The sequence below is a fragment of the Cibotium barometz genome, chromosome 49, assembly GCF_041138505.1.
Source record: "Cibotium barometz isolate CiBa-2024 chromosome 49, ASM4113850v1, whole genome shotgun sequence".
Taxonomy (NCBI): Eukaryota; Viridiplantae; Streptophyta; class Polypodiopsida; order Cyatheales; family Cibotiaceae; genus Cibotium; species Cibotium barometz.
This window is the reverse complement of record NC_141094.1, coordinates 2924979-2935721: the sequence shown is the minus strand read 5'-3', so window position 1 is coordinate 2935721 and position 10743 is coordinate 2924979. Positions and strand designations below refer to the sequence as shown.

At 41.7% G+C, this 10743-nt stretch overlaps 1 protein-coding gene across 1 annotated transcript; it reads left to right on the top strand.

Moving 5' to 3' along the window:
* Positions 1-2704: 2704 nt before the first annotated feature.
* LOC147610202 (putative glycosyltransferase 2) lies at positions 2705-4828 on the top strand. The gene is made up of 2 exons (XM_086786474.1): positions 2705-3418; positions 3751-4828. Exons 1-2 carry the CDS (start codon positions 2708-2710, stop codon positions 4243-4245), a joined length of 1206 nt encoding a protein of 401 aa, XP_086642600.1. The 5' UTR covers positions 2705-2707; the 3' UTR covers positions 4246-4828.
* Positions 4829-10743: the final 5915 nt, after the last annotated feature.

Sequence of the window (10743 nt, the reverse complement as noted above, 5' to 3'; positions counted from 1 at the left end):
ACCCTAATTCTAAACATACCATTCAAAAGCCATGAATATATGAAGAGGTGGGAGAGACAAGTGGGATAGAGATTACCTTGTGAGAGGAATCGTCCTTGGGAGGAGATTTGAGAGGAGACTTTGTGAGGAGAGGATAAAGGGTGAGGTGCAGCCATCATGAGGAAGAGGTGCAGCCATCATGAGGAAGAGGTACAGCAGAGGGAGCAGAGGGGAAGCAAAAATAGTTTCGGCGTCGACGTGGGATTATTCAAAAAAAAAAAAAACAGAGTGCGTCTATACTCACATCTATAAACGTGTTTATAAGCGCGTCTATATCAGTATAGACACGCTTATAGACGCGCATATATCCGCATGTATCGCCGCATAAATAGCTGCGTAAACCCCGCTAGATCGTAAATTCGCCCATGGCCCCTCTCTCACTTCCATCTCTCTCTAGTTTGCATGGCTATGTTGCGTGGCTATGTTCTCATTCTCTTGTAGTAGTAAGAACCATCAATTATTCCAACATGGTCGTATCATGAGCATTAATTGCTCCTCTCTTAGGGTACTCTGGCTCATCGGTTAATGAGAAATATTCAAATGGTTTGCTTGGATACTTCAATTCTTATATTTGTAGATGACAACATAAATGACCCGCCCAAACAACTCTTTATACAACTATGTCTCTAGCTCATAGGTTAATGAGAAATAATCAAAGAGTTAGTTAGTTATTTTAATGCTTATATTTCTCTCCCATAATTTAGATTAAAATATAAACCAAACTCCAGATCATCAAATCAAGGGAGATCTCATCCTTTTTGAAACTTGTCATATTGAATAGAGGCTTTACCCGGAGTGTTCATTGGAGGTGAAATGAAATTGTCAAAATGCCTCTCATGAGACAGACCTTGGGCTTTAATCTAATGGTTTGAGCTTGGAACTCCAGATCATCAAATCAAGGGAGATCTCATCCTTTTTGAAACTTGTCATATTGAATAGAGGCTTTACCCGGAGTGTTCATTGGAGGTGAAATGAAATTGTCCAAATGCCTCTCAGACAGACCCTGGGCTTTAACCTAATGGTTTGAGCTTGGAACTCCAAAAAGGGAAGTTTTCATTTCAAATCCTATAGATATCATTTTTGGTGGTTCGTGAAGTTGGGCATTAAGGTTGCGTCATACACACATTAGTAGTTTTTGCTAATAATTCTCTTTCACCTCGTATACAACAAAAATGATTGGCAATATAAGTGTGTAAATTTGGCTACTCTAGTGAGTCATTTTGAAGTTGGCACTAGACACACATGTGTTGACTCATGTCTATTGACTCACACCTATTGACTCACATGTATTGACTCATACCTCTAGACTGATGTCTCTAAGCTCACGTGTGCTAACTCGTGTCTAGCTAGGTTCACATATTTTATGAATTAGGCGTACATGTGTCATATACTTTTATGAAATGGCCTATGAGAATAGGGTTGGTGTGCAATTATTAGGCAATAATTTTACTTTAACGTATAATTATTTGGCAATAATTATGCTTTAATATCTTAATAATTGTAAAGGACAAGAAGTTTCCTTGGACTTTGCAGTTGTTACATATTGTTTGACATTAGAATCCTTAAAAGACATGAGTAGGTATTTCCTTACAAATCTTTAACGAAGTATTAATTGGTACAATATTAGGTATACTTACCTTTAGAATCATAGTATCAGGTATACCTACCTCTAGACTCGCACTTGGTTGACTCACATCTCCTGACTCATGGGTCACATGTCCAAACTTACAGTTCATGATGTGTCTAGATTCATGGCTTACGTCTTCAAGCTTATGACTTTCATGTCCAAAGATTGGCACACCTTGAAAGACATGATCTCTATCACATGGTTATCTAACAAAACATGTAATATGCTCTTTCTAACTGATTGGGTACCTCTCTTTATGAATAAGTTTCAATGGCCTATCCACTTTCCAAACTTTAATGGCCAATATTTAGAAAGCTGGTACCCACTTGTGGTACTAGGGTGTGTCACTAACGATGGTGCTTTTCCATGTCCGTACTTACAATAAAAGGAAATGTGTAGTATGTCTAATAAAAAGATCAGCCTCGTAACAATTCAAGAAATTAATTGATAGGTAAGCCCGACTGGGTTGATGATGGAGCACATAAACAAACAATTGATGGTGGACAACAAAAAAAACAGATGATGTTATCATGAAAGTGCAAGGTAAAAGCAAAAAGGTTAATTTCTGTATTAATTGGTTGGCTACATTAGAACAAGAGATAGACACCTTATGCATGTTGACTTCAGTGTTTCTTCACGTGCCAGATTTCATCTATTTTGTTAGAAGAATCTCAAAAGGCGTCAATTACGCATTGTCAAAAACCGAGACGGCTAGCTGTGGTGGAGCTTCACGTAACACTTGCATTGTGCTTCACCCCGATCTGCGTAAGAACTTGAAAATACAGCTGTAGCCAGAAAAGGCACGACTTCTGAGGGCAGGAGCATGGGGAAGCAAGCTTCTCCATGTTGACTGCGCAAAACCATAAACAAGCCCCACGTTCGTTCTATCGTGGTGGTTGATCTTCTTCTTCTTCTTCTTTTTTTTTTTGCATGGCCAGCTCAGGCGATCTTCGAGAAGCCGGCCCATCGAGGACAACACCAGCATACGCTACCTATATCTGGGACCAGCATCATCTCTAAGCTTTGTTGATGTAGTATCCTATGGGTGAAACCATTCATAACTCTACCTCTCCTTTGCTTTTGCCCATGTTAAAGAGAATGCATGCCGCTAATAGCGTGCTGGTTACGCAATCGGCTTTATGCATGGTGATTTTCTTTATCCTCATATTTTTAGCCTTCCCAATGCACCTCAGATTACAGCACACGTCCTACATTGGCGCATCTTCTTCTTCTGCCGCGGCTGCTGCCCATAATGATCTGCACATAGAGTTCGCAGGCATGTCGCTTCCCAAGCGGCGGCTAGCAGACGCGAAAGATGAATCCCCAGTTCACACGGCCGGCCCGGAACATGCTTCGGAGAAGGTGGCGGAGATCGCAAGCCTGCTGCACGCTCTGGAGATCGACGGTGTAGATGAGGCGCCCTCCTCAATGATGGTAGTGACGGGACAATCGTACGGTGGTGAGTGCGCAACGCCCCTGGGATCGCACTTCCTCACAAAGGCATACAAGAATAAGGTGGATTACTGCAACCTGCACGACTGCACTGTGCGCTACATTTTGGAGGCTTGTGAGGAGCGTTCGAATGGGGCGCCGGTCAGTACACTGCTTCGACTCATGCAATCAAACCCCTCCGTGGAATGGTTCATGTGGATGGACACAGAAGCCATGTTCACCAATCTCAGCTTCGCGTTCCCTCTGCAGACCTATAATGCATGGGGCAAGCATTTCATCGTTCCTGGCTCTGCAAGCAAGGTAGCTCTATATGCATCGGTATATTAGCCCTCGTAGAGTCCAACAAGAATTGGATTAAAATAACCCCATTTACTAGTTAATAATTAAGTGGCATTAACCGCACCATCATCTGATCCACTACTAAGACTAGTCCCACTACAACTGGTTTTCATGTTAGTCACACTATATTAAACCCACATATTTTAACCGGCTATTAATCTTAGACAAAGCTATCGTGTGTGTTTTGAATGGTTTTCATGTTAGTCACACTATATTAAACCCACAGATTTTAACCGGCTATTAATCTTAGACAAAGCTATCGTGTGTGTTTTGAATGGTTTTCTCTCTTGTAGGCTCCTGGAGGGAAGGAAGAGTGGAGTGCTGTAAATCCACTTATATTTCTAGTCCGGAATTGTGAGTGGTCTAGAGGCTTTCTTAGCGAGTGGAGAGTGAAGAGCATGCAGAAAAAAGAGGCAATGGAGAGCCCAAGCAATGATGAAGTGGTGGAAGGTAAAGATGATGACTATGATAAGGAGTCGTTGGTTCATTTATTGAGGGAAAGCAAGGCAGAGACTCAAGGGAAGGTGTTTGTGGAGGACGGTTATTACTTGCATGGACGTGGGGACTTCATAGTGGAGAGTTACGAGAAGGTGGTTGCGGAAGGCATTGAGGCCAAAAAGCAGAAATGGCCTTTCGTGGTTCACTTCAGAGGGTGCAACTTCTGTGGATCCAATGTAGTACCAGAGCCCTGCGTGGCTGGCTTCCAACGAGCTTTCTATTTTGCAGACAACCAGCTACTCGCTCTTGCTGGTTTGCAGCACCAGCATCTCTACAGCACATTGGCATAGCTGAGCCCTCACTAAACATGTAGCCTCCAAACCTAAACTTCTAGCCGGTCCCAAAAGCTTCGAAGGCACAAGAATTGTTTTGCTTTCATTGCAAGTGTGGATCAAATTCTAAGCCGCCCTTCAAAGTCCGCAAATCTTCATCAACAATATTATCCATCCCTTCCATCATCACTCTGCCTTCTAGTTTAAGCCTATTCCGTCATGGACTTCCCAATTTTATTTTGATGTCTAGACCACAATGATGCTCCATGTGTCGAGCTTTGACAGCATTTACACATGCATCGTAGGCCTTTGTCTATCTCCATGTCTAACCTTTCAAATTCAAAATCAAGGTTGGCACATAAATTCGAAGATCAAATAGTTTGTACCTACAAAGTTGGCACATAAATTAGAAGATCAAATAGTTTGTACCTACAAAGTTGTGCTCTAAATTCTTTTTTTTTTCTCTACAAATCATATTATCACAAACTCCCTAGGATCTTCCTTGCTAGGGTACAAGAGGAGACCAATTCGATGGTGAGGTTTGCGATTAACATCATCTTCCATCTCTCACTATTACATGGTCTCCCCTTTGGCAAAAGCCAAAACCCTCAAAAAAGGATAGAAATCCAAGCTTAGACTTGGGAACTCCACCAGAATAGAAAATTTGGAAGACTCACCACTTCAAGATCTTCAATTTTCGATGTCCACTTTCGGCGACGGTACCCAGCAGCATCATCGAAATGGTCGTCGAAATAAGCGTCTATGTTTGTGTCTACATAAGTGTCAAAATGTCTGTCAAGAAAAGCGTTGACATAGACATCGAAAAAATATTTTTTAATTAATTTTGTGTGACTTCTGAAAAAAATTCACGTGTTTCTAGTTCCATAGTCCTTATCAACCAGCATTTAGTTCCTTTTTAAATAAATACAAAGATATGTAATAATATATATATATAATTAATATGCCAATATTTGTTTGCGAAAGCTTGCACTAATGATCCCAAATATAAGGATATATGTAGCAGTATTTATAAGAAATTATGATAATTGTCTACTAAGCTCCCCATTAATAGTCCCAAACAAGAAAACTCTGACAAAAACCAAGTATTACTTGCCAAATAAAAAAGAAATAAGATGTTATAGCTCATCATTGATTCTCTCATCCTCAAGTAGATCCATGGCTCCAAATACATGTATATCTACTAGAAAGACTTCTCCATCTTCATCCTCAATGGGTGTAGTCTCATTTGTTAGAGTAGAAGGTAGTTCATCTGTACCGTCCTCTTCTATTTTAGGCATTAGAGGTGGTTGTGTTGAAAGTTGTTCTTCTATTTCTTCTTCGAATTTTGGATTAGTTGTTGTGTTCGCTTCTGGTTCCAGTTCTAGTTGTTGAATTACTATACCTTCATTTGATCCTTCTTCTAGTTATTCAACTAGATCAGTATATCTGCTTCTTGAGTGGGTTCCTCAACCTCTACTTCATCTAATATTTTCATATCTTCAAATATTTGTTTACTGAGTGGTTCAATTTGGATTACAAACAAGCTCTCAAATCCACGTTGAAGACGACCTACTCACAATGCTCTGGTAGCACAAATGTGTCCCTTTGATCTCTCCATATCTTTGTGGAGTCTACTTGAACAAATCGGCTCTTATCTATGCGTATTGTTACTTGTGATCCTTGAGTCACCACCATAAACTTAAACCACTTCACATAAAAACTGAACATAGAAAACTTTATTCCAGTGGACCTAATTGATCTATCCATCCTTAAAGGCCTTTTCCCCCAACCCTACCTCTTTTAGATTTCCACAAGAGCCCTCTAGTACCTACAGATGATCGGGTGGCATGTTGTCAACACCGCATACCTATCTCTTCATGAGGCTGACCCTCTCCCACCATAATCTGTGGATGGTTTGTTGGTCCTCTACCCGTGCAGATGCTTTGTATTGATCAAAGTCATGGTAGCCACTAGCATTTTCCAGTTCAATGATATGCACATCTCATTCCCCTATGAGTACACTATAGATGAGGCTGTCGAGGCTGTCTGACTCTTCCATGCTCACATCCCTCATGATGCTGCTATAGATGGCCCTGGATGACAATGATGGTAGTGACAATGGGCAGGGTAGCTTGCCACCTCCACCCCCCCTTGAGCCTCTTCTCCCCCACCTCCCCATCCACCACCTCGTTCATCCTCCGCACCTCCGAATTACCAACCCCGCCATCACCACCCCCACAAGGTACCACTACCCTCCCTCTTTTTCATGCACCATCCTCTTCTTCCCCCCCCTTAATTTTCCCACCCCACCCCCACCCCCACCCCCATCACCAAACACCCCCCTCACCACCTTTGTTATCCCTTCGCTTAGGAATGCACACCACATTCTGGGATATACCCTCTACATCTGCCAAACCCCCCCACTTCTCGACACAAGCCTCACCACAATACCCTCTACATCAACAACCCCTCCACCCCCATCGCCGGCTCATCAACCACTCGCCCCTACCCTCGAAGAAGGGGAGATCCTACTGCCACCACCATTTGAGCGTGCGAGGAAGTCGACCCTCTGTTGTACCCTCTTAACTGGTGCGATCTCTTAGACCGCACAGAGTTCATGTAGGCAATAGCCATCTTGCTAGGTCGACAACTTCCCTTACTCGCGTCATTGGTTGCCTTGATGTCAACTTCCTTCACCCGTACCACCTCGACACAAAGCACAAGCAATGGCAGTGTGACCACCCACCCCGAACCTACCAATATAGCAGCTACCACCAGCCCCCTACCGCTGCTTGCCCATAAACGTTTGATCTTATGGGGGGCGTTTAGCCAGCCTGGCGATAACCTTTCCTCACAAAACCCTTCATTTGGGAGACATATTATTACGCGCCACGTGCACTACGAATCACCCCATACTACCTCCCAATTTGCCGATGGGCCTGGAACACTTCTAATGCAGAGGAGTAGAAGAACCCAAAAATCAAGTTCAAGTTTTCATGGTTCGCACCCTCATCCATGCAGCATCCCTACACCTAAGAGAATATGGTCCAGCGATTCCATGAGCTATACAACTAGGTCCCCGACCTAGGTATGATTGCCACCTAAGAGAATATGGTCCAGCGATTCCATGAGCTATACCTAGGTCCCCGACCTAGGTATGATTGCCACCATCCGATTCTTCCATCTTATCATCACATTTTTGAAGTCGTTTCCCACTTGGGACTAGTACTTTGAAGGTGCCCAAGGTGTCACATTCAACATCAACAAAGGGCCCACTCTCAAGCAGCTCTTCGGGTACTACGATGGCATAATGTAGATGCCTGCTTGGAGGCTTCAAATATTTGAAGACATGATGGAGACCACTTTGAAGACATGATGGAGACCACTTTTTGGACCAATTACTGGGTCTTTCATCGAGCCCCTCATGCTCCCACTTCGCGCTAGGATTTTGTTTGCACCTACTCCATCTATTACAGATAGACCCGACCAGTTTTGAGGATGGACCTACTTTACTCCGATCGACATGACCTTTCACATGCGGCTACTACGCCACTTTTGTAACACACCCTTTTGTAACCGCGCAATGCGCTAATTATATATGAGACATGGGATGACTGAGCAGCTTACGGCATGATTCCGGTCATGAGGAATTGATGTATATAGAGCTAGTAAAACTAGGAAGACTAGTTTTAGGCCCCCTCTTAGGCAGCTGGACATTGTAAATATGAGCTCATGTATATAACACATTTCATGAAATATGAAAAGGGACAATCCCATTTATCTTAATTGAGTTTTCCTTCTCTCTCACTCTCTCATTTGAGCTTATGGTTTCTTGCTTGCTTAATTGTTGGTGTATGTGAGTAGGAATTATAGTGCTCTCCTTTCTTCTACCTTCTCATTGCTATCTACCATGTCCCATTTGCATACGATTGGCATGAGGTAGAGGTTGAGCTCTCCATAGCTCCTTCCCTCTTACTCTCTACCTAACATTGGATCTATTCTTGGGTGACACAAGGAGAGCGTGGAGTGAGTCCCTAGTAGCAGCTTCACATTGAGGAGTTAACCCTCATAGGGTTGGCCAAGTGCTATCCACCAGATTTGAATCTTGAATGCATATTTCTCTTTTTGTTTCTCTTGTGTATGCAAGATAGTGTGTTATTCCTTAACATTCATGATCCCAAGATTAAAGGTGGCTATAAGTGAAAATTTGGATGGTAATGAATTAGCCAACTGGTTTTTTGTTTTAGAACAATTTACACAGGAGAGACAAACTACAATGCAAAACATATTGATAGAAAAGGACCAAAGAAATAAGTGGTTTGACCAAAATCTCAAGGACAAGGAGATTGAGATAGGAGATCTTGTACTTATGAGTGAAAAGAAAAAGCTTAAATATACTGTGGAAAGGGACCATTTAGGGTTTTGAAGTTACTCTCCACAGGGTACTATACATGTTGAGACTCTTGATGGAGAGTTAAAACTGGTGGTTTTCTTAATGGTAGTAAGTTTAAAAAATACTATGGACCTCTTACTAAATAATTCTTATATGCTTTTCTCATGAAAAGAAAGCCACCAAAGAAAGGGCCGCTCAAAACAAGACCCAAGCCCAAGAGGAGGCAAAGAAAAGATCAGTCAAACTACAACAACATTGAGAGGAAAACCTTAAACCTACTGCACAAGCCTTGTGGATGAGGTTCAAGGAGACACAAAGGAGCACATAGCACCTCTAAGAACATCCATTCAATTGTCTAGACCTTATGGTAAAGTGCTTTATAATGCATTACTTGATACACGGGCTACTCACAATCTAATTTCCTTCATTGCATGGGAAAACCCCAACTCGTAGATACCTCCTTAAAGGTGAAAGGTATCCATGGTAGAAATACCAAAGTTCTTGGCCTATTACAAATAGATATATATTGTGATGGCAGCAAGCAACTAGTGGAAGACTATGTACAAAAATCTATGTGGAAACCCCCTCCACTTCAGTGTCCACTATTTAAAAAACTCTTGACGATTCTTCTACCTAAACATAGCAAACACCTATGCATAATATCAAAAGAATAAATAGATACGATGAGCTACAAAGTGGTAACCCAAATCTACCTTAAAATGGGCTCCCAAGATTTCTCCATCCATACCACCTGAACTAACAAGAATCGGCAAAGGAAGTCCAAGTTACACAAGCTACCCCAAAATGGATCCCCAAATGCCTATTAAACACTCAAGGCTACCACAAGGGTAACCATTGTATTTGGATATGAAAACATAAAAGTATACCGCTAGTCTTACTGCTGCTACCACTTACAAATTCCCAAGTCTCCTTAGTGATGGATAAAATCTTCAATAGATCAAATGCCACCAACCAAGAAAAAGCTATTGGAAAAGAACCTTCGCTCCACCAATACCCCAAAAAAGTTTTGATTCCAAAGAGAAACCCTATGACACAAGACATGGTGATTGATGGTGAAGCCTCTACATCACTAAAGGTTAAAAAAACATTGACCAAGCCCCAACCTCATTGGTTTTCCTAGAGTGACCCCCTACGCAAGTGTTAACTTGATTGCTCATCTATACTGGTGAACCCATAATCTCCATCTGGTCTTATGAAATCCCGTTAATGCCATTAAAGCTGAAAGTTGACCTACCACAATAAGGAACAAAAGGTACTCCTAGCCAACAAACATTGATTGCCTTCCACAATGTCAAGGTATGATAGAAAGAAGGAAGGGGGGACTTATGCTAATATCATTACTTGTATCCTCCATATTTTTCTCCCCAACAAAGTTTATGTCCATATCAAGACGAAGCCTATTGGTGGAGAAAAGCTAATCCATGACAATATAGCTTGAACCAACAATATACAACAATATGGCAACTATACACATACTAAAATCCAACTAACTATACAAATAAATAAACAAAAGATGATGAGAAAGAGCACATGTCAAATTAAAGAACGAAGTACGACTGTATTGACTACATGCCAAGAGCATGGAATTTTTGTGGACCGACATGAGTGACCCTATCCTAGACCCAGATTTCCAAGAATGTTACTATTGAGGGCAACTGGGTATTCCTCCTTTCTAGCCCCACTTATGCTATTTTATACACCACTAGGGGAGAGATGTTGTGGATCCACCTTAGTGGACCTATTCTACCTATAGTTCCATCCCCTTGCACCATGCCTTACCTATAGGCATAGCATTTTGTACATAATTGCCTACTTATATTGGCACTGTAGAACTTATTTTAGGTGCTATGGGATAGGAGACACCACAAAAACATGATCATGTGAGTGTACATCCATTGGGAGGACCCTATCAACATAGAACTATATAAGAATAGTGTAAGATTCCTCCCCAGTCCCTCAAGATGTCCAGTTTCTTCCCCTGTAAATAATCAATCCCCTTTTTAGAATAATAAAAGATCTTGTTTCTACCTGTTTTGGCCTAGAGAGAGAAAATATTCTAGAGAGAGATAATTCAGTTTTTAGATATCTTTGGATGGAAAAAT

Coding starts and splice junctions, on each gene's coding strand:
- LOC147610202 (XM_086786474.1), top strand. CDS start 2,708: ATGGGTGAAACCATTCATAACTCTACCTCTCCTTTGCTTTTGCCCATG. Junction 3,419..3,750: donor TTCCTGGCTCTGCAAGCAAG/GTAGCTCTATAT, acceptor TCTCTCTTGTAG/GCTCCTGGAGGGAAGGAAGA.